This window comes from Zootoca vivipara, chromosome 12 (assembly GCF_963506605.1).
Source record: "Zootoca vivipara chromosome 12, rZooViv1.1, whole genome shotgun sequence".
NCBI classification, from domain to species: Eukaryota; Metazoa; Chordata; class Lepidosauria; order Squamata; family Lacertidae; genus Zootoca; species Zootoca vivipara.
This window is the reverse complement of record NC_083287.1, coordinates 46,263,211-46,287,961: the sequence shown is the minus strand read 5'-3', so window position 1 is coordinate 46,287,961 and position 24,751 is coordinate 46,263,211. Positions and strand designations below refer to the sequence as shown.

At 41.1% G+C, this 24,751-nt stretch overlaps 1 protein-coding gene across 1 annotated transcript in view; it reads right to left on the bottom strand.

The window, feature by feature from the left end:
• Positions 1 to 24,751, bottom strand: part of PTPRN2 (protein tyrosine phosphatase receptor type N2) — a 592,105-nt gene that overhangs the window by 406,900 nt on the left and 160,454 nt on the right. Inside the window, exons 4-6 of the mRNA XM_035129839.2 lie at positions 18,042 to 18,159; positions 16,564 to 16,726; positions 6,449 to 6,902 (exon numbers count right to left, since the gene is read on the bottom strand). Coding sequence (XP_034985730.2) covers positions 6,449 to 6,902; positions 16,564 to 16,726; positions 18,042 to 18,159 — 735 coding nt within the window. The remainder of the gene's footprint in view (positions 1 to 6,448; positions 6,903 to 16,563; positions 16,727 to 18,041; positions 18,160 to 24,751) is intronic.

Genomic DNA, 24,751 nt, shown 5'->3' with positions numbered 1-24,751 from the left:
AGGGGGGGGAGAGGCACCAGCCAAGGAATCCCCAGGGGAAGAAGGTTTAGAGCCAGGGGATTGGTGGGGGGGACGAAGATGAGTCATCAGAGGGGGAAGGAGCAGACAGGGAGGAGGAGGTGTCAGAAGCAGAAGAGGTAACAGGGTTTAGTGAACAGGAAGAAGCTGCAGCAGAGCACAATTCAGACTCTGATCAGAATCCAGGGAGTCTCCCTCTCCTGCTGTGACCAGCTCTCCTCCCTTCTGGACTCCTAGAACACACAGGGAAATGAAGAAATGAGAAACAGAAATCGTGCTCCGGTGGCGGTGGGAGGCCCCATTAGCTAAAGTGGTATCTCAGGTTAAGAATGGACCTCCAGAACGAATTAAGTTCTTAACCCGAGGTACCACTGTAGAGGGTTGTTGTGCACAAATGAAGCCTGAGACTGCGTGGGAAACACCCTGGAAAGGAGGAGTCCCAGGAAGTCCTTGCAACTGCTTCATCGTGGTAAGACCTCCTGAAAACCACTAGGCCGAGCTGTGGTTTGTTTCCTTGAATAAAGCGTTAACTTCACTGACCTCAGTATTGCTTTGTTGGTGACCTATGCCTGACTCCCAGCCCTGACAAAACTTCCTATAATTTCAGTTTAAGCCCTACAGTTTTCAGCCTCCAACATGCTTGCCCCGATTATATTTGGAGCCATATTGCTGCTGCCAACAGAATTCGCACATACAGATATCCCAGGTGCTGCTCACTGTGGTACTTGCTAAATGACCATTCAGCATTGACCCAACTTCTCACTTCCAGATAGCCAACTGCTTGGTGGGGCTGACCTGTCTTGTATATGCAGGTTCCTGCCTGGCTGGAAAGGACAGTATTTTTGTTGTTGAAATATAATTTAATATCTAATGATATATCCATGCTAATTCACATTTATAATAATAATAATTATTTATATTTTTATGACCCAATCTTCATCAATGTCAGGAAATAAATATGTCTTTTAACACAAGAACCCTGATCTCATTTGTTTATGCTACAAAACGAAATGTAAATAAATGTTTTCTGAACTATATTGGATCTTCTGTCTGTTGAAATGAGAGTTATAGCTGCGTTTTGTTCTGATGTATGTCAGATGTGGACAGAGTAAAGGAAATGAGTTTATCAATGACCCCAAAGAACATAAATGGAATATGACATCTGAGGCAAGATGATTTCTACAAAGAAAATCAAACAACAGACTTCTAAACGTGTTATTAACAGATGTTTTCAAAGGAGAAAATATTAAAAGATATTGGAGATGAAAAATACATTAAGTAAACAAAAGTAAATGGAGGAATCTGAAAAGAGATAGCCAACAGTGCCAAACTATAGGTAATAGACTGAGAACATTTTCACCCAGTCAGAATGAAAAGTAACCTATTGTTACTTGTTACGTAAATAAGTCTGCATGAGCTTGGGGTGGTCACTAACTCCACACCCCTCCTCTTTTGTGAAATGAGAAGATGACACACAAATTATTTTTAAAAAGCATATCCACTCCCACTTTTGAACTTTAAAAAAAAATCTTTAAAATTGTTGTTTTTCATTGGTTTATTCCTTTTGTAAACCACTTGGAGGTTTTTTTGTCAAGCAGTATATAAATATTAGGAAACAAACAAACAAACAAACAAATAAATAGCTGAACATAAGATAGCTGAGTTCATTTCTGGGATTCATAGTGCCCCTTATATCATTCAAGGGGCTTTGTGCCATGTTATTTTTAAAAAAATGCTTTAAAAATGACTATAATGAGCCCTATTCATTTGAGACATGGTGGGATAACATTTAAATGAATGAAACATTTACATTAACAGCCATAATTACATACTTCTATATAAAAGCACCCCGTGGTGCAATCAAGCTTGCAAATATATTCACAGAAGTTAATGACCCACAAGCCCAAACTTATCTACTTCAGTCATCTGTGGCCTAAATGCTGTGGGGCAAGTTGAAAGAACTGTATTTTGCAAAACGTCTGTAACTGGTCAGAAGCAACCTTTTCTTTTCTTTACTTGACTTGGGCGAGCTGCTATTTGCAAGTCTGGGGTAAATTCTGTTGAAAAACCCAAGTGGGTCGTGCCATGAGAAACCCCATGGTGGACAAATGCTTTTTGCCCAGAAGTGGAAGGGAGAGAAAGTCCCAACCAAGGAAAAGTGCGTAACCAAGATCATGGATGGACTATGCCAAAATGACGAAGATGACCGTGAAGAGCAGACAACAAGATGATAATTTTTTTAGTAAAGAGTGGGGGAAATGTATAGAGTACAGTATCGTAAAGATCACTGTAGATATTTAAAAAGGTTAGCAGGATTGTTATAACACTTATAATGCAATAAGACTATAGTTAAAAAAGGATACAAAATGAATTTGAAAAATGTAATTAGATGCAACAGAAACAATAGATAAATACTGGAATGGCATAGTGGGGTAGGGGAGCTAAAAATAATGCCAATATATTTCACATCTGGCAACCAATGCACCCCTTTGGTTTCAGATAGTATATGGGTAGATGAGTCTAAAACACCCAGAATGCAAATTCTCATGGCCCTGTAGCAGCTATGGTGGCTCATTTACCAGAACTAATGTATTTAGCGTTAACTCTAGAAGTGTATACTTGGTTCTGATCAAACATAAGAAACACCTGCTGGATCAGGCCAATGGCCCGTCTAGTCCAGCATCCTGTTCTCACAGTGGCCAACAAGGATTTGTCTGTTCTATCCATTAAGGTCTGGAGGCAAGCAGATTTCAGGTCAATAGGCAAGTTGGGAAACAGACAGGAGAGCAGTCAGGTACACAGGCCATCAAAGCAGCCAGCAGGTAAGTGGGAATGGATGACTGGAGAGCAGCTCATTCCGCACCTTAGTGTCAGGTTCCTCAGACTGAAGAGCTTCTAATCTTGGAATTAGAAGGAGTATTAGGGTAATCTTGCCTTTATGGAGCTGGTAGCTGAAATGCCACCATCTCGCCATTGGCAGTGGTGGTGTTTAAGCAAAGCAGAGAGCATACCTGAAGGAGCGTCTCCACCCCCATTGTTCAGCCTGGATACTGGGGTCCACCTCCAAGGCTCTTCTTGTGGTTCCTTCACTGCGAGAAGCAAAGTTACAGAGGGCCTTCTCGGCAGTGACACCCTCTCCGTGGAACGCCCTCTCATCAGATGTCAAGCAGAACTACAAAACTTTTAGAAGACATCTGAAGGCAGTCCTGTGCATATGTGCTGGAAGCCGCCCAGAGTGGCTGGGGAAACCCAGCCAGATGGATGGTGTATTATTATTATTATTATTATTATTATTATTATTATTATTATTATTATTATTACCAGGTGCTCCCCCCAATGGGAAGCTACCACAATGCCACAGAGATTAGGTCCTGAGGACCACAGACCCCAGTTTGAGATTCTTAGATATTTACATAGCCTATCTTAAATGCCTATAGTGTACAATTGTACAGGTCAATTATGAGTTCAGTATAAGTTTATGAGCTCATGTAATTTTAATATTGCTGTCTGGTGGGCTTTCCCCTCCCTCCCTGCAAATTGGGTTCAATCCAGCGAAAACCTAGACTGCTGAATAAAAAAACAAAACCCTGTTGATAAAACCTTTCCATTTCAGTTTCATTTGTTTTCAACTCATTTTCTTTTCTTTCATTCTATCGTGTCTTATCTCCCCGGTTCCCTTCCCTAGGTTTCACAGTCTATAGGAAAGCACAGTCGTAATCTCAAGCAGAATGAAAATAAGGGGGAAAGAAATTCAACAGGAGAAAATGAATGGCCAGCAGCCCTACTCCACAGCCCACTGAAAGACATTTGGCAGGTCTTTCTGGTTCATTAAATAAAGCAAAGATAGAGAAATGGTCTGCATTCTGTGAAGTGTGTTGTTTCTCACACTGGGCAGTCACTAGGATGCTAGGAATACCTCCTGAAGATAAGCTTCTTGTTAGAGGAGACTGACATCTTAAGGAAAACTAAGCTGAAAATACGAAGCATTGCTATTGCCTGACAACTACTGAAGATAGAAGCCAAGAGCAATCCCAGGGACAATTTGAAAAACATGGCATAAGTATATTGGAAGATTCATTAGAAAATGTTTCACTGTTGGCAACAAGCTAAGAAAACACTTGGTTTGTGAACAGATATTAAAGAGAAAGAAACTATTTGGAGGGTGGGAATGCCTTTCTTAAATGGTCAACATTGTACTGTACCTAAACATGGTGAAATGTTGCTCTACAACAGGCATCCCCAAACTTCAGCCCTCCAGATGTTTTGGACTACAATTCCCATCATCCCTGGCCACTGGTCCTGTTAGCTAGGGATCATGGGAGATGTAGGCCAAAACATCTGGAGGGCTGTAGTTTGGGGATGCCTGCTCTACAATGTTATGCCTGTGGAAGCCAAACTGTTAAAATCCAATGCATTTTGCAGCATATTGTTCCCTGTAAGTTTTAAGTACTGGTATTTCTTCTCTGTAGATTCCTGCTAAGAAAGGGGAAATAGGGCAGTGCATGATAATGAAATCAGCATGGACCTAGTTTGCTCTAGCAGCAGTCCTATTCCAGATACGTGCAGGGCCACCTGGACTTGCATTTACATTAAAATTTGTGTTTTTTTGAAACCTATTATCAGGCAGCTGCCTCACCATGAACCCTGTCACTCCGGGGGTGCACACACTGGGCTCTCTTCTGTCTAAATAGCAACACTTCAATAGTGTATGGGTTTGGGGAGCAAAAGAAAAACATGAAGGAGAAGACTGTGAGAAACAATATGTAAAAACGTGGTATGTTTAATGCTTCAGGCTTATACAAAGGGAGGATCCTGGCCAATGGTCAGCAGTGATGGGAGCTGTCATCCAAAACACCTGGAGAGAACCAGCCTGGCAAAGATTGCTCTACACACCAACACTACCTACCCCACATTAATAGAAAACTCCACCTAACACTGCATATACCTCCCCAGGAGGGCTGTCAATAGTTACCTGTCATCATAGCTGCCAAGTTTTGGATTTGAAAATAAGGGATCAGCACCCTCACCTGTGCAGTCTACGATTCTCAGGGACAGTCCATGGCGGGGTAATCCCCCCAGGCCACACCAGGCTACACACTATCATATCATATCATATCATATCATATCATATCATATCATATCATATCATATCATATCATAGGCAGGGCAGAGTCAGCTGGAGGGGAGGTGCTGCGAGACAGTGAAGGAGCCGAAGGGAAAGGAACAGGTTAGCCAAGGCTGTTGCTGCTTGCGACTCCAGCCGCTGCCTTCAGGGCCGTCTTAAGCATATCTGGCGCCGTGGTGCAGAGATCCTTCCAGTGCCCCCCCCCCCGTTTCCCAAAGTTGTGAATCTGCTAGAAAAATGCTCATTTTTTGTGTCTTTAAAAAATATCTGCCTAGCAAATTTGTTGGTCTAAAAGTCAATGTGTATCAAACATTTTCTCAATTGGAGCCACTGTTAGTTTGCTTTCATTTCATTAACACATACTGTATGCTTCAGATACCAGTTAAGAGATTTTGCGTACTATTGGTCAGATAACGTTGTTAACATCAGTAGAATTCACAACAACAAAAATGCTTGCCCTAGCACATTTTTCAGCTACAGACTGTCACTGAAAATAATGCATTGGTCAGTCTGAACCATATCAAGTAAACTATGGAAGTAGCATATCCACAAACTGTGCTAGTACTTTCTTTTCGAGTCTAATTCCATAATGGGTACAATCTGAGGGAGCCACTACTCCCAGCCTGTGAAAAGTGGTGGAACTTGGCTATCAGACATTTTGAAAATGTGATAGTTTACAGTACATTCTTGCAGCCCAATGCCAGGTTCCAGGCATTGCAGTGGGTTGGACTAGATGACCCTTGGGTACCTTCCAACTTTACAATTCTACGATTTAATAAAATGTCCTTACAACATAATGCAATTTAGTCCCATATGATTATGCAATTACTGTAATTTCACATTGACTTCTCTGCACAACCTTCACAGAACTTGTGTGCATTGCAGCGGATTATGGGGAGTGATTTATTGCTTATAAAAGGTGCACTGTTCAGACCTGCTCAATCTCACCATCACGGACTAGTAGTCTGAACTGAATCACATGCTTCCCCTCCCCTGTAGCTGTGCATTGGATGCGACAATCAATGGTAGAGAGGGGACATGCCAAGATTGACCTTCTCATTGACAAATCCCTTGATAAACTTCTAAGGAATCCCGGTAGATGAAACTACTGGTCTAGACCAGACATAGGAAAACTTGGCCGTCCAGGTGTTTTGGGACTACAACTCCCATAATCCCTGACCACCGGTCCTGTTAGGTAGGGATGATGGGAGTTGTAGTCCCAAAACATCTGGACGGCCAAGTTTGCCTATGCCTGGTCTAGAACAATAGGTGAGCACTCATATGGAGATGAAATGGATCCCTTACCATCTACTGGAGTTAGAGGGGCCTTCGTATCACTCTGGACAGAACCAGGTACCAGTCCAGATCCAGGTCTCCTTATGAATGGTGGCCTCATCTCAATATCTCCTGGTTTCTCTTTCAACCTTGTTCCATCAAGATGGTCAGTCTGAGGAGGCTTGAGCCGATGGGTATAGGGGGGAGACACTTTAGTCCTGCCAACAGGAGAACTTCCGTCAAGATTTTTTGCCGCAACTTTCTGAGAGATATATGCATTTAGTGCCGCCAACAGAGCCTTTCTGTCAAATCCGTCATCCGGTTTTAGTAGGAATTTATCTCCCTGTGGTTGGCTGAAGGATCTCACTGGGATGTTTTCAGTATATTTTGAATGGGCTGCTGCTGAATGGGTTAAAGCAGGAGCTTTTCCTTTGGAGTTCTGCACCATGTAGTTGATGATGGTGTCAGGCGGGACGTTATCAACCTAGAAGGAAAAGGAAAGTTGTATTAGAATCGGTCTTATGCTAACCCCTTCTAATTAGCCAACATGGGAACTCCATAAGAATACATAACGGTGTGTTTCCTGCTTTAACTTCATGTTTAAGCAGGGTGGGAGGTAGCCCACATTCTCTGTGCAAAAGGGCTGGATTCTGAAACATATATTAATTATGATGCACATTTACCTGGGTCTGTTTATTTTTTATAAAGAGATAGGCTGTGCGCAAACTCATGCTTACATGGTATGCCTTAAACTCCCTGCTGGATTGGGAAGCCGATGATTATTTGTTTCATTCATTTAACAAAATGTATACACTACTTGGTTGTAATAAAACCCTTAAGCAGTTTACAAGAAATATTAAAATTATCATTTTAAAAAGTTCAAAACAATTAAGTATTTAAAAAATAATTTTTATTAACAATAACAAAGATGATATCTCATCAACGCCCACATGTCCTGCTAAGCTCGCCTAAACAAAAATGATTTAAGCAGGTGCCAAGAAGAGTGCCTCATTGATGTCAATAGGCAGGGAGTTCCAAAAATGCAGGTGCTTCCACACTAAAAGATCGATTTCTCACAACTGAGGGCTATTAGCACCTGTAGCAGTACCAGTTCTGCAGATCGAAGCATTCAAGTGGGCAAACATGGGATAGGGAGATCCCACAAGTACACACAACATTTAGTTGGCCAGTCGAAGCTGTTTCTGGGGTGTGGACACTGACACAGGGACTGGACAGAGGAGGAATGGTGGAGACCCCTCCTCCCCAGCCTGAACCTTGCAGAGAAGAGAAAGACAGTATAGCTCAGAGGCAGTACAGCTCAGAGGCAGATGAGGGGCAAAGTTGGGAGCTAATGGGAGACACATTATCACTAGAAAGCATTCCAGACCCCACTTCTTCCAGAACCCGATGAGCATTGGAAGTAGGAGAGCAAAGAACTTGAAGACAAATGGCCCTAAGCAGCCACCGTAAGGTGGGTGGTGCTGTTGGCGACTGAGGAAAGAAGGGGTGTGTGTGGAGATTACTCAGAGCAACACCATTACTCCAAAAGGCTGCAATAAAAGACATTGGTAAAAACTTGTCTATTCCTGGCAGTCTACCATGGGGGGGGGGATGGATCGGATTCCCTAGTGCCTGCCACATGCTGGCAGCTTCTAGGAGATTTCACCCCCCAGAGGTGCACTCTATTGTCTCTTGAGACAGATGGATGCCAACAACAAGACAACATTAGATACAATCTACACCCACCTTGCAATTTGAGAAATGCTGAATTTTGATGAATTCCCCCACCCCACCCCCCAAAAAACCCCAGCTTCAATTTAATAAGCCTTATGGAGACATCTGGGGCCCTTTCCCTGCCCACTGGTACGGACAGACAGCAGATTACTTGGAAACACACCCAACCTTGATGTGTTTGATCCAACCTAGTGATGTGTACAATGACGTGCAAATGCAATTTGAAACACAGTGGGCGGAAATGACCTTGCTGCATTTTAGGCCGATAATGTGTACACAGCCACACTTGCAGAGGAACTGAGCGCCCGTGGGATGCTATGAAACTGAACAGGAGGAAAACTGGTCCTCATCTTAGTTGCACAGCTCAGTTGCACAGCTCAGTTATGCAGTGCAAAGCTTCCTGATGAAATCGAAAAGCACGCATACCAACACGGAATCCTAATATCAGAGACATTTGTCCCCCTGCACCAGTGCTAGGAACCTTATGCCAAAGAGTATTTCTACTGCCTTATTATACTGAGCAAGTTGCCAGGGAATTGGCATTCATGCAAAGCATCCTGTGAGCTATTATTATGATAATGATAAACCATAAATGGCTTAAGATAATAACCTATTCTTCTCAAGCCTTTTAAGATTCATAACTCCTTTATCTGTATCCACAATTGTTGTTCAACAATTGGATGTTACTGTACGTCCATAAAATAAGGGAGAAATAAACTGAATCAAGGTGCTACTTATGCTGTACATTGAATGTGAGCAAAGTGATGTGGAAATGTGCAAAGACAAAGAGGCATTCATATGTTGTTGTTTTTTACAAATGCAAAATAGTTATTGAAGTCTAAAGAACAGAGGTCGCCCAAGGAGCAACACGCGGTGTTGCACATGCACAACTGAAGCTTTCTCCCCCAGGCCCATGAAACTCCTTGCTCCCCCACCTAGGCTCCTGAAAGTCAGGGACCCCCTATAATGCCTGGTTGTGGGGAAAGGAAAATCACTGTCCTCTCTACCTGTAAGCAGTCTTTGGATGTCAACATTGTACTCTGAAAGCACAACCATATTCAAACAGTCAACAAAGTAACGAAGACCCTTCCCTTCATACAAACCTTACGAGATAGTTTGCAAAAAGTTTGACCCAGATAATCAAAGGTGGCTTTTTTAATATAAAAAAAAACCCACAGCTACTCGAAAAGTGCCTGAACACTCTCAAATATTGAAGAGGATTTGCGATTTCCCTGAGTCTCCTGTAAACAAACAAGCCCATTAAGAAGAAGAACACAGACACTTCAAGCAGCCTTATACAAATTGGGTACAAGTGTCAATCGCAGGCTAAGCTGGTATCAGGAGAGGACCAGCAGTCTCTCAGCAGCTTGACAGGTCACAACAGTGGCAGACTGGGATGCTCTTTGAAAATTCCTAATTAAAAATATGGCATCAACAGCAGTAAGCCAATTTTGAAAGCACCCTCATTTCTGACAACAAATGTAAAGTCAAAGAGAGAGAGAAAGGCTAGAGCCACATAGAGCCTGAAGTTCCAGTATTAACGTTAAAGCCATCTTTGACCGTGATTCACTATGGGCTACAGACCTGCATTGCCCTGTTCTTTGGCATCTTTGTGGTGGAAGGTCTCTGTACTTTCCATTCGAAAACAAGAGAGGAAAGTTAATTCTATGTTATACTGGAAGTGCCGAGATGGACTGCACTGGATTGTATCCCCTTGACGAAAGTTCACCAGGTCTGATTTTAGTAAAGAACAAAGTCATATGCGGCTAACTTTAGACCAGGAGATAAAATCCAACACAGTCCTTCTGTGTATCTGAAGAAGTGTGCATGCACACGAAAGCTCATTGTTGTTGTTGTTGTTGTTTAGTCGTTTAGTCGTGTCCGACTCTTCGTGACCCCATGGACCATAGCACGCCAGGCACTCCTGTCTTGCACTGCCTCCCGCAATTTGGTCAAACTCATGTTCGTAGCTTCGAGAACACTGTCCAACCATCTTGTCCTCTGTCGTCCCCTTCTCCTAGTGCCCTCAATCTTTCCCAACATCAGGGTCTTTTCCAAGGATTCTTCTCTTCTCATGAGGTGGCCAAAGTATTGGAGCCTGAGCTTCACGATCTGTCCTTCCAGGGAGCACTCAGGGCTGATTTCCTTAAGAATGGATAGGTTTGATCTTCTTGCAGTCCATGGGACTCTCAAGAGTCTCCTCCAGCACCATAATTCAAAAGCATCAATTCTTCGGCGATCAGCCTTCTTTATGGTCCAGCTCTCACTTCCATACATCACTACTGGGAAAACCATAGCTTTAACTATACGGACCTTTGTCGGCAAGGTGATGTCTCTGCTTTTTAAGATGCTGTCTAGGTTTGTCATTGCTTTTCTCCCAAGAAGCAGGCGTCTTTTAATTTCGTGACTGCTGTCACCATCTGCAGTGATCAAGGAGCCCAAGAAAGTAAAATCTCTCACTGCCTCCATTTCTTCCCCTTCTATTTGCCAGGAGGTGATGGGACCAGTGGCCATGATCTTGGTTTTTTTGATGTTGAGCTTCAGACCATATTTTGCGCTCTCCTCTTTCACCCTCATTAAAAGGTTCTTTAATTCCTCCTCGCTTTCTGCCATCAAGGTTGTGTCATCTGCATATCTGAGGTTGTTGATATTTCTTCCGGCAATCTTAATTCCGGCTTGGGATTCATCTAGTCCAGCCTTTCGCATGATGAATTCTGCATATAAGTTAAATAAGCAGGGAGACAATATACAACCTTGTCGTACTCCTTTCCCAATTTTGAACCAATCAGTTGTTCCATACCCAGTTCTAACTGTAGCTTCTTGTCCCACATAGAGATTTCTCAGGAGACAGATGAGGTGATCAGGCACTCCCATTTCTTTAAGAACTTGCCATAGTTTGCTGTGGTCGACACAGTCAAAGGCTTTTGCATAGTCAATGAAGCAGAAGTAGACGTTTTTCTGGAACTCTCTAGCTTTCTCCATAATCCAGCGCATACCAAAATAAAAACTTAGTTGGTCTTTAAGGTGCTACTGAAGGAATTTTTTTATTTTACTACAGTCCTTCTTGGTACTTCTCACCCTTGCTTCATAACAAGTTTCTACAATCTTCATATGGGGGAGAAATTCCTAGAGATAAATGGAACGCAATGGGTCAGGATATGAATGCAAAACAGAAAGGTACTGAAAACCCAGTTAAGACTCTCCACAGGTAAATAATGCAGCGGCAGAATTATGTGATCTTAGAAAATAGCAATCCCGTCACACAACTACTATATCAAATAGCACTAGGATAATTTATTCTATTTTATGTGAAGAGGAGGATGGGGGAGACCCGCTGCATAGAACTTAGCTCTTCCTAATGTATGTTTTTAATCAAAGAATTAATATTGTTTGTGTTACCGCCATTTTATCTGGTCTTTTTATTCCTGCCGAGTACCTCTGGACACTACTAACCTGCCTCATTTAAAAGTAAAATGAGTTTCACAGGGTAATCCCACAGCAGAATAGCTTTTTATTCTTTTTTCCCCTTTTTTGCAAATCTAATTGCTATTAATGACAGGGATTTGTAAATTCACTTTGCTGGCAAAATTAGCTGTATGGCACAGGAAATATCTAGCAAGGGATAAGAGGGCAAAGAAAGAGAGAGCTGGAGGGGGCAGGCTGGGAAAAGCAACAACATGAACATGCATCAAATGAGGTTTGATATTTGAGCCAGAGAGTAATTATATCTGACAACAGTTGAAAAAATGCGGAATAGGCTTTATCACATTGGAACTACTCCATATGTGACTTGTGACTGCAAGCCATACTTCTCTGTTAAATAGTCATGACTTTGCTCAAATACAATTGATTTCAATGGGAACTAAGTGTGCCTAAATGGGTAGCTACCCTGGGGCTGCTTAGTGAGGTGGAGCCACCACCTAATCCAAGTATCTTCTGGCTCTTGCCACTAAGGAGGTAAGATGGGAGCGCAATTTCTTATTTCTTCTTCTTCTTCTTCTTCTTCTTCTTCTTCTTCTTCTTCTTCTTCTTCTTCTTCTTCTTCTTCTTCCTCCTCCTCCTCCTCCTCCTCCTCCTCCTTCTTCCTGTACCAGCTGCAGGCTGGCACAGCAGGAGGGCCTGAACAAGCCCCCTCAACAACTAATGACCCAGCTTAGGATCCAGCAGATCCTTGGCTCACCTTGCTCTGCCCCTGAAAAATCCAATTTTGGAACCCTGTGCTTGCTACCACTGATGGGAATGCCACTGGCAATAGCTCCATAGCAGCCCATGGCTTTGGCTTCTGCAACAGTGGAGCCACCTGCTAATGGAGCCTGGTGAAGGGAGGACACCTCTGCTGTAAGCTTTGATAGTGCATGACACATCAACCTTGCTGAAACCAAGTCGATTTGGATGGGGTCAATGCCAAACGGTAGACTCTCCAAGCATGTCACCTTGAGTTCCATGATGGAATAAAAAGTGATGTGTGGATGTAAAATAAAAGATGCATTGCTCAGGCGAAGGAACTACTGTTTTGTCAGATTTTGTCACGGTCTTTAGATTTTTAAAAACGATTTGTTAACTTTGAGTCATCCCTGTCTCTGCAGAGGACGAGCTTTAAAATTTTTGATTTTAAAGAACAGTTCACTTGACCCGTCGTGGATGGTGCAGGTGACCTAGATAATACAGGATGAACAATAAAAAAACACACACAACCTAACTTAAAGTCAGGTTGACTATGACACACCGCTCACTACGATTTACTTAAGTAACTGACCCTTCAGACAGAAATGTCACAGAAGTGCACATTATTTTATCCTTTGAAGACTCTTAAAATATTAGACTAGCCACATCTAAGAGAGGAAAAATAGTTTTCCAGCGGCCGTCAAACAAAATTATGGTGCACTAGATAAAAACTGTTATTAACAATAGCTGAACCATCTGAAGACTCCACAGACCACTCAAGATAACACACTCCCACCAAAAGTAAGAACGGTTACAAAGATAAGAATTCCTTGACATCAGAGGCTTCTCAGCGAAGGGGCATGCAGGCTCCAAGTCCAGCGTTCTCTGAGAATCCTTGGACAACATGACATGAAAATCTGCTAGACATACCTTTACTACAGGTTAAGAACTGGACACAGGAGAATATCAATTGCATTCCTGCACCTTTCTTTATTTTACTGAACAGCTGCCACAATGGCAAGAACTATACCTCGTACACTTCATGACATGTTCTCCATATCCATAGATACACAGGAAAAAATCCTGATTGCATGAACTGGCCTAAACTAAATTTTAATTAAGATGATCTTCTATTCTCTCTAATTATTTCATGCAAGCTTCGGGGAACGCTGTAACATTAAACAACCAGCAGTCATATTGAGTGATGGCAACAGGGAGATCATTAATATATCATGAAACCACCAGTGGCTTGGCAGAGAAGATGGATCATCGTAGTTAAGGATCTTACGTAACCTTTTCCTGTCTGAGATACGCTGAAGCTTTGAAATAGTTTCAAAATCTACTTCAGAGGAAACCTGCATGAGGAAGGTTGTTAATTAAAACCCTCTAGTTAAAACTGCCACGCTGCATATAGATGATCAAGCAAAAAAATTGGTCCAAAGACTCTCTTCGGATCAAAAATAGTAATAGTTTTGCCTCTGAAGCCTGACTGTGCAGTTGCCACTTGATTGGACAGACTGGAGGCTGAAGGAACAGCCTTTCTGCTGTAAAGTGCATCTTCTGCAAACTGCCTGCTCTATCATGTGGGTTATGGGAAGGAAACCTGGACAAACAAAAGCAGCTGGCTTTCTATGGAGTTCAGTATCTCAAGCTTCATTCTCGACTGGAAAGCCAAAATGGCCCCAAAAGCTTCCCCTGCTATTTTTATAACATCCAAGAATCTCTGCACCACCCAAGCTTTTCTGAATATCAAGGGCCATAAGTTACACGCTGAACTCTTACTCATTGCTGGCTCCTGCCTGGCCATACTTGTGTTTTTTTTAACTGCAAAATATATTTGCTAAGTGAAATGTGCACAGCTCATGCTGGTTACCAAACGCTAGAGAGACATTTTATATAGGACTTACATAATCATTAGAGCAATGTTTCTCAATCAGAGGCAGGGAGGGGTGTATGCAGTTCTCGGGTGGGTGGGTGTCAGTTTCCAAAAAATATGTACTATATGTGTGTGTGTGTGTTAGAATATTAGAATATAAAAGTATGAAGTGTTATGTTGGGAACATGAGAAACGTAAATGATCTTCATGTCATCACAGGTGCACAGAATTTCAGCATTATAATCTGAGTGGCTTTGCATACCATATGACAGCAGTTCATCAAACACAGTGCAGTTAATCAATTGCTTATTTATTTGGGCTGTTAATTTCCATTAATTCTGGGAACTTCAAACACCACATGTTACTGCTATTACATATCAAATAGTGCTCAATTTAAGGCAGGGGATTTTTAGTGTGCAGTTGGGTGCAAATTGTTCATTTGGGGGGACGACACTGTGCATGGGGGGATTGGAAGAAAACTGGACACACTAGGGGTTTGTCTTTATTAATCACTTAAATGACAATGTCAGCCACTATGTAAGCAAATTAGATGAACTTGGCTGCCGTTATGAAACTGCCCAAATCATATTAAAACACCTTGATCTTTTTGGTCAGAACCTCCTTCATCTTTGGGCAAGTAGCACTTAGTAACATCCTTCTAAACACCCTTAAAATACTCCTGGTTTTGCTCCTTAGGTCTCTCTTACTATTCAACTGCAACCATTGCCTAGACAGAAGAACTGCTTTGGCAGGCTTGCTCTCATACTTTCTACCACAACAGATATAGGAACCCCAAAACTGGAAGGGGCTCAGGGCATCATGGAGAATGACCTTCCCCCAAACCCACAACATGAATGCTCATTGCTCACTGTAGCATCAACCACTGAAATGTAGGTGCGAACAACCCACCACAGGTTAAACGCTATAGAAGATGAAAAGAAAAGAAAAAAGTATACGCTAGTCGATTTTTATTTTTATTTTACTTATCTGCAAGGTTATGAAAGATGGCACCGCATTGCCATCAAAATTCATTTCAGTAGAAAGTTGAAAAAGAACTTTTTGTCCAGCCATACCTATTAAGCAACTGATTATAATCCATGTCAGAGGGTGGGTTATGTTCAGTTCATTTTCTGGGGAGGAAAGGGGGAGCTGCATAATTGCAAATTTCAGCCATTTATCACCTCTCAAGACCCTACTACTAATTTAGCCAGGTGGTATCCTGTAAAAATGTAAAGTAAGCCATTACAGTTGAACACCATCTAGGGAACTGCTGCTTGTTAATTAGGTGGCACTTTTAATCAGTACCCTAAGCTAATACTTACCATACTTAGGCTTGCCATTGCACTTTGTCTTCGAAACACTTAACAAAATGTTATCACCGCTCCTCTACATACAGGTAGCTGCTAAATAGTCATACACCAGAGGTGTAGAAGTTAGGTCAGGTAAGTAGGTCAGGGTCTTCTGCTAGATGCCTGGGTGATTTGCAGTAGATCAACAAAGGTTTCTGGCTCCTAATTGTTTAGAAACAACAAGGTGACTTTTCCCACCTAACTGAGGCTGCTGAAATGAAGAAAGCTAAAACGGATGGACTTTTATGTGAAATGATTGTGAGCTCAGTTCAGTTCTGGTCTAGAAAACAAATTTCCAGACTTAGAATGTACTCAGAGGCACCCTGTGTCAGGAACGTGCCCCCCCAGGGAGCAGGGGAAGACTCAGACTCAGAAATTGAGCTAAGTAAACGAGGGAACGACTCTGCAGATTATAGCTGGCTGACAGAGTCAAGAAAGGGCAGTTCGACCCCCTTCCCGGGGAAGACTCTGTTAGCTCTCAAGAAGAGGAAGAGTTGGAAGGCAGCCAGAGCATTGCTAGGCAATCAGCAGGTAAGCAGAGGTCTGAGACTGTGTCAAGTGGAAGTGGGGAGGGCGGAGACCAGCCTCTCAGTCGCCGTTCTAGGAGACTGGATAATATCAGAGGGCAATGGAAGGGCAAGAGGGGAAAGGTGGTAGTTTGGCATCCTTCCTACTGTGGGAGGGGCGAGGATTCAGACTGACCAACTATCGTCAATGCGAGCAAGCCGGAGAGTCCTTACTTCTTATCGGGGCTTGCTTGCCTGCCAGAGATCATTACAGCCTGTTCTTTAATTATAACCAGCAGTGGTCAGTCTGGTGGGGCAGAGCAATCATAGAAGGAGAATCAGTGCCACTGTTTTGCATTAACATTCTAGCCATTGGCCAGAAAACTAATGACTGCTGTGAGATTGCATACACCCCCGGGCCAACCTCCCAGGAAGAATATCACAAAAATTGCGAAATCTAACAGCAAAGAAAAAGAAAAGAACAGGAGGAAACAACAACAACAACAACCACCTTACCTTAAGAGAGGCTTTGTTGCCCCTGATCTTTGAATATAAATTTGGAATTGCAGACTGGGAGAGAATGTCCAGATAGGCAAGGTATTGCTGAGGAGACTTGGCAAAGTTCACATCCTTTTCCAAACCTAAATTCCTGTTGCTATCAGCTTTCTGCTTTGTAGACCTGCAAGTTGAAATAAAGTTAAACAATGTTACTCACATTATAAAATGTGCAGTAGACTCAGAAATTAACCAGCACCTTTGAATATTAAGTATATAGTGCCCAGCAGCATACAACTAATACTTTTGAAAGGTGGAATACATTAGAATATTTGGAAATATCAATGTTTCAGTAAAAAGACACAAGCTCAATAAGATATATTCAGAAATGGTTAATAAGAATGGGTTGGATCAAATTGTGTTTCCCTGCTGACAGAAAGCTCTTTGATCCAACAGAGATTTCCATGAACTGAAAGGAGGGCGTGATTTCCACAGATTCCTTCTTACTCCTGCAATCTGTTGCGCCTCCCTCCATGCTGTTACAAGGGGTCCTCAACCCTCTTGAACAGATCTGGGAGGGGCGCAGGAGCAGCAGACAGAAAGCGGAATCAGCAAAAAGTCGGTCTCTGCTTGTCCACTAACAGAAGCTTCCACTGGATCAAAGAGCTGTGGAAGAACAAACAAGCCTGTTGTTTTTATTTTTACAGTAATAATAATAATAATAATAATAATAATAATAATAATAATAATAATAATGATTAAGAACAGGTTGAGCTAGAAGTGTTTCCATCACTTTTAATAGTAAGGCTTTGAGCCAAGTATGGGTTCTCTTTGGTCATAATAACAATTAATTTACCTTGTACAATGAAGTAAATGGGGGGGGGGTTGGAATAAAAGGTCTTGTCTGTTTATAGATGCTGCCAAATAAAATCATATTTTGAAGGAATGTGCCACTCGTATGACTGTGATGTCGTAAGTTTAAAAAATAACCCTGAATTGGAGGTGAAATCAGAAAGAACAACATCACAGTCACTTGACTATTACCACATGTCAGTTTCTCTGAGATAGCAATGAACATACGGTAACTTTCTTGAACCAGTTGCTTACGTATAGCATGAAGCTTCTTTCCAGACCAGACCTGAGCAATCACTCATTGAGCAGCTACTAGATCTACAATTAAAACTGTTTACATATAAGATCTGCCCTACCTTTATCAAAAACAGACAAAATACATAGTGAAGGATCCAGGATCACATTTTCACCTGTAAGTGTACAGATTTCTGTATTCACTTTTTTTCTAAAATTCATGAACTTTGGTGCAACTCCACCACATGTGCCAATAAGATCTCTGCTCCCCACTGCCCCGCCAGTACAAGGGAGATCCTGAATTTGTAATGTGCCAAACATGCCAGGTTTTTAATAAATAAATAAATAAGATTTTCATGTCCCATAATTGAGAACATAAAACATTACGATACATAACATGCCTGGGTATTTACCTCTGTGCATCAGGCTCTTCTGATGAGAATGCCTCAGGGTGCCAATCATGAATCTTATGGAGATATGAGACTTCACGGGCAATGACATGCTGTGTATAATCATCTTGCCAGGTAAAACCTGCAAAATAGTTGTGCAGAATACAGTTTTAGAAACTCAGCACTTTGACAGAGCAAAAACAAAACGGGACATTTCAATCTTATGTTACGAAAGCAATTATAACGAACAGAAATTTCAACTTCTGCAAGACTTTTAACAAACTTTCTAATGGTTACAGCCTGATAGGACAACTGCAGATTTCCTTCCCCTGCAAAATCACTGTGGTAATCAGACCTTTCATGTGAAATACCGAAGACTTTTAAAATGATTTCTTCTAAGAAGACAGTGGGTGTTGCGATGAGATTTAAAAGGGAGATTAGACTTAGAATTTTAGTGTTTCTTAGTCACTAGGGACCTATAAACCAGCTTTACTGTATAAACAGTATTTACAGTACTGCTTTGTTACAAAGAAGAGGGTTTTTTTGACAATAAGTGAGTCAAAAATACAAGTCATGCCAAGCTTCAAAACTAAATTGTAGCATATAATGGAAACTGGGTTTTCAAGGATGACTACTATCTCACCAATCTCACAATATATTTTCCATAAACCTTTTCTGTGACCTAATCAGGAAAAGGTAGGCACACCCAGGTATGAATAACACTGATCTAGTGCTAATTATTCTAATGTACAGTGGACTATTATATATGAAGACCAATTCATGTTTTATTTACACTCAACTGTTGCAACAGAGACCTTTAAACAAGGACAAGGTGTCACTGCAAAAGCAAATTCCATCCAATTATGCATTAATTACATGCAGTACTGATCACACAATAATTATACAACTCCAATAATAATTCTTAGATTTGTAAATGTTATGATTAACACTTTTAATTTATGTAGGCTTACCACCTGGAGTTATATGTAATTATTCAGTACAGTGGTGCCTCGCTAGACGAATTGAATTCGTTCTGTGAGTCAATTCATTTTGCGAAAAATTCGTCTAGCAAATCCCATAGGAATGCATTGAATTTTTTTTTTGCCCATAGAAACGCATTAATTGAATTTCAATGCATTCCTATGGGAAACCGCGATTCGCTAGACAATTTTTTCACAAAACGAATTCGTCTCGCGAGGCAACCTCCGCTCAAAAAATCTCTTCGTTAAGCGAAAAATTCGTCTTACAGGGCATTCGTCTAGCGAGGCACCACTGTATCTACGTATGACATCCTGGCAATTATTGACATTCAGCTTCCCCAACCTAATTCCACCTAATGAAATACTATCCACTAATACAGATATGGTTGCGTTGAGAACACATATATGATAACAATTATTACTGTATTAAAACTGCCACCAATCACTTTTAATTGAATTTCAGGTGTATCCCAAATCACTTGGGGATGCATCCTATTCATTGGAACATGTTTCCATTTGATCAAAAGAGCATTCTACATGCTAGACCATCACATGGCAGTTTCATACTATAAGGAGCATGTGCAGAAATTCAGGCAATAAACAAGCATAAAATCAATGGAGGTTTATTTTAGGGACATGAGTTTGTTCTAAAACCATAAAGAATTCATCCAAATTCATTCAACTTCCATATTATTATTATTATTATTATTATTATTATTATTATTATTATTATTCCCTGGCCATCTGGCTGGGTTTCCCCAGCCACTCTGGGCAGCTTACAGTGCATAAATAATTGTAAAACATTAGACATTAAAAATTTCCCGATACAGGGATGCCTTCAGATGTCTTCTAAAAGTCAGATAGTTGTTTATTTCCTTGAAATCTGATGTTAGGGCATTCCATGTTCATATTCAAAATGAATATGAAAAACGAATTTTCATTTCCAAATTAGTTTTACATTGTAATCATTGCCTCGGATTTTGGGTCTAGGAGTCTAGGATTCTTTGTCCAATGGCAAATCTAATGCTCTGGGAAAGGAGGTGGTAGAATGCCTGAGATTTCAATGCCACAAGATGGAAAACACAAAATGTACAAGCAGGAGATGGGTAGCAAAAGACAGGTTGGGTGTCCATAAAAAGGAAGAAAAGAAAGAAAGATAAAATGAAAATGAATACAATTAAAATGAAGGAAAATTAATGTGATTACAGTATGTTTTAAAACATAAAAATTGAAATGAATGTGGTTTTTAAAGAAGGCAAATTGAAAAATTAGACACCCTTAAATTATTTTCTAGAAAATGTGTTTCAGATTAAAGTGTTAATCCATAACTCCTTTTAAAATGCTGTGTTTGGGGATAGGTCACTGTGAGCATATTGGAATGGCTTTTGGAACTACCGTATCTTTAGCACTGTATCTCCAGGATTAATATTTAATATTTGAAAATGCTATAATATTTTTTCTTCAGGGTTTTTTTTTATCCTGCTCTTCCTTTGAAGAGGTTTGTGCCTATTTGTTCATATTTTAACAGTTCTAAGAGGCAGGTTAGGCAGGGAGACAGTGCCTCATCCATATCTTTCTGGTTAAAACAAAGATCTGGTGCAGAACTTCCTAACAACCTATCACTATGCCAGACTGGCTGGCCTCTTGCATTAAGCTGCTCACCCCAATCCAAAACGTCTACAGGAGTCAAAAATCTATGTAAAAGTATTTCAAGGTCAGGCTTGGTAAAGCAGCCTTTTAAAAGTGCACATCTGTATTGCAGCTGTAGGTTCAGAAAAAAAACAGAATATATTTTTGCTTCTGCAAGTCTTTCCAGCTGGATGAAAAGCTGTTCATGTCAAAACCTTTGGACTGGTTTAAAAACTATATTTAAATGCTTTTATGATAACGTTTCCAATTCACCTCGAAACATGTGCAAAAGATGATTCGAAAATTAACAAGGGATAATGATTTTAGTTGCCACACACCAGGTTATTACTGGTAAAAGGATTACTTTTACACTGATTTATAAACTTGTTTCTAAACACACCGGTTCTTTATAGCATACTATTCAACACGTTACATGGGAAAAGTTTCATTGAAAATATAACTAGTAGTGCCTAAAACAATCAACTGCATCCTTTCACTGTTTCATGTTGGAATCTCACCCACACGGTCCGCAATAAAACAGCTCACACAAAAACACTAATACCAAGCTGACAATTGCAATCAAAATGAAGACTGAGAAACAGCAAATGACGCTACTAGGCAATTTCCTGTCCCTTTTGTCTATGCTGCCACACCTACTGGCTTGCTCCTGGCCCACAACTCAATTATAACAATTTAACACCGATGGCTGAGCAGGATCACAGTCGTTCCGTTGTACACATATTATTTCCATGTCACTAATGTGGAACTGTACGGTGGGACACACAACTACCAATTATCTATCCCTGCTGGAGCTCTGCCTACACTGTACATATTTCCAACTGGGAATTCCCACAGATGGGCAATGCAGAACCACATTCTTCCATTGAGGGATCTAGTTAAGACAATGGAGCCGACAAGTTATCACTTGTAGCCAACAAAAATATAAACTGAAATGCTGCATGAATTAAGTAGTGATGCTTGGGGAAGGAAGACTAGTTTGAGGAAGAGAGTGGATTTTGTAAAATTGTTTTTGAGAAGTGCGTACATGCATGTGCACACAAGCACACACACATACATATACACCCCTCACTAGGAAATTAAGTATGAATTCTGCAAGCACCTTGGCAGTCCCAGAAACTACGCATAATTTTTTTTACTCTCTCTCTCTCTCCTCCTCCCTCCAAATCCAAGCACGAAGCAAACACGAAGAGAGAAAATTGTATTACTGCAGCCCAACATTTCTCCCTGTACAGTGGTACCCCTGTTTACAAACGCTTCTGGTTACGAATGCTTCCAGTTACAAGCTCTGTTAATCCGGAAGTAGCTGCTTCTGGTTGTGAACTTTGCCCCAGGTTGGAACGAATTAATTTTGTAACCAGAGGTACCACTGTATCTGTCCTGGTGCCCTTTGTAGTAGAATGCTGGTCAATATTAGTAAGGTAAATGTTATGCTTCAGGTTTGGACTTTAATATGCATAAACCTCCCATTTTCAGACTGAATCCTCAATGTGCCTTGAATTGCAGGTATATCAAATTTCAGCTTTCTGGGTGTATCTTCATTATTTTGAGGTACATTTAATGCCTGGTTTCAAAGGAGAGACTTACACATGTCTCTCCTTCAGACTTTCCTAGCATTCTGAGCATCTTGGACTATGTGTACACCAAATCAGTGCTTTCTGGCTGGCCTAGAAACATCCTAGTGCATTTGGGGGAGAACTTTGAATCTCTCCATTTTGATGAGGTAGTGAACAAATACCTTATGTTCAGACTGGCTCTTAGGAAATGTTTCACATTTTCACAGGTTTGCCCTGCTGGCTTGTGGTTTGTTTAGAAGAGCTAAACCATTACCCCAGGCTTGAAGAATGTGCTAAGCCAAATCATGGCATAGCTCAGAACAGCAGAGCAACAGAATGACCAGGAAGCAGTTGTGATCTTCTCTATAGAAGCCAACAGACGAGTACTTATGCTAAGCCAGAGTTTGACTTAGTGTGATATGTGAACCATGCCAGTGAAGGAAAGGAAGAGGCTCTCTGGACTAGTTCTCTGTGTTGCAGCTGTGTGAAAGATTGTCCTCTGGGATGAAAAAGTTCTGGAGCATCATCTTTTCCATCTTCCCCTTAAGTATTTCTGCCTCCCGCTTCATTCAAGGGCAAAATATGCCTTATTGCTAGGGTGGCGTTTTTTGCTAATCATTGTTCTAAATCACAGCTTGCAACCATGGTTAGAAACATACTAGCAAATGCTGATTTGGGTACCTTTGGCGAGAAAAAAGGTAAAACTAACCCTAGTTGTTCCAGAACTGAAACTGGGCGAAGGAAGCAGGAGCAGCCTACCATTAGGTAAAGTGAGTCAGCTGCTTCAGGCAGCAGATACTGGGGAGTGGGCAAGGATAGAGGTGCTGAAGAACAACTTTGTATTCTACACAGCTTGGCCTGCACCCCCTAGGTTTGCATGCTGCCCCCCAGGTACAGTGGAAGATACTCTCCAATTAACTGGGTTGAAGTAAGATTCAACTACCAGTTGAGTTAAGATCCAGAAAAGAAATTTGAGGCGGAGCACATGATCTGGTTTGCCTCAGATAGCAAGACATATTGGGCCAACCCTGGAGGGGCTTTCTTTACTCCTCTCTTTTAGGTCTGTAGCCATAGCTGCCAAGTTATCCCTTTTTTTAAAGGGATTTTCCATTATGCTGAATAGGCTTCCTCGCGAGAAAAGGGAAAACTTGGCAGCTATGTCTGCAGCTGCAATGTGATGAGCCATAGAGGAAGCATCAGTCTCCAGCCTACAGTACAGTATTAGTCTTTTATTTGCACTTTTATTTGAAGAGGTCCTGATTAGTGACCTGCAAAGACAGTGGAACATGATAGACTTACCAAGTTCCTAAAAGAGTTTACCATTCAAGAACCTTGCCCATAAAAAGCAATTTCCGCACAAAATTATTGCTACTATTATTATTTCATTTATATACTGCTCATATGCCAAAATAGCTCCGAAGCAGTTCACAACTATAAAATCAATGCATAATTAAAATAAAATACACGCAGTAACAAATCCATTGGGGCATTACAATAATTAAGCAGTTCACTTATTTCAAACATGTATGAAATAAGTGGGGTTACGAATAAAATGGCATGAATAAAATGGAAAACTAATTGCTGTGTCCATTGTTTGAGCCCACATATCCCATAACCCAAAATCCACAGTAAAAAATGAACACAATTGTGTATTGCCATTTACCAGTGCACTGCTGTGTCTTCCGCTTCTGTAACAAAATATTACATGTTCCTTTTTACTACATGGCTCCCTTTTTCAAACTGTGCCCTAGGATTAGTTTCAGCATACAGAACGATGATATGTTCCATTTTCTCAATTTTTTTCCTGTGCCCTCCTGCTTCTTCAGCCTACTATTTTATTTCAGTGAGGAAACTCTTCAGTGTGATTCTTGGATATTTGCAGCCTCTATGTCATGTGTGCTGCAAATTGCTAATGCCTCTGTTAGCTGTCAGAATGTCTGCGGAATTGTATGTGATTGGCTTTCTTCTCTTGTTTTCACAACTAACAGGTCAACATATAGATGTGACTTTCCGCAGGCTGCCTTCCCAGATTCCCTAGAGAAGGAGCATTCGCTCTCATTCCCATTCCCCATTTTCAGAGCTTAAGAACAACAAATCAAATGAGGTTCGCATGTTTTAATAGACAACTTGCTCAAAAAAAAAGCATCTCTTTTCTATGTTAGATATTTATCTATGCACCAAAGATAAGGCCTTTCTTGTGGCTGATTTTAGCACCTATCAAAACAAACTAAATTCTCATTGTTTCTAATATTTCCCAGCAGCAATACTTTCATTTTAACCCTCAACACAAGCTGAGGGCTACAATAATAATAATTATGGGGCAGCTACCCATCCTCTATCATAGAGGGCAACTGCTCAGATAAACAGGAATGCTATTTGCACAGGATTACATGGGAAGAGGATTAGCATGCAGGGCACAAAGTCAATCTTGATAACAAGATGTTTTGAATAACCAAGCTGCAGATAATAGGGAATTCTACCGTCTACTGTTAATAGTTCCTTCCAGTTTCCATCAGGCTGCTTTATTTAAGCTCTCCTGTCACTTCGGCAT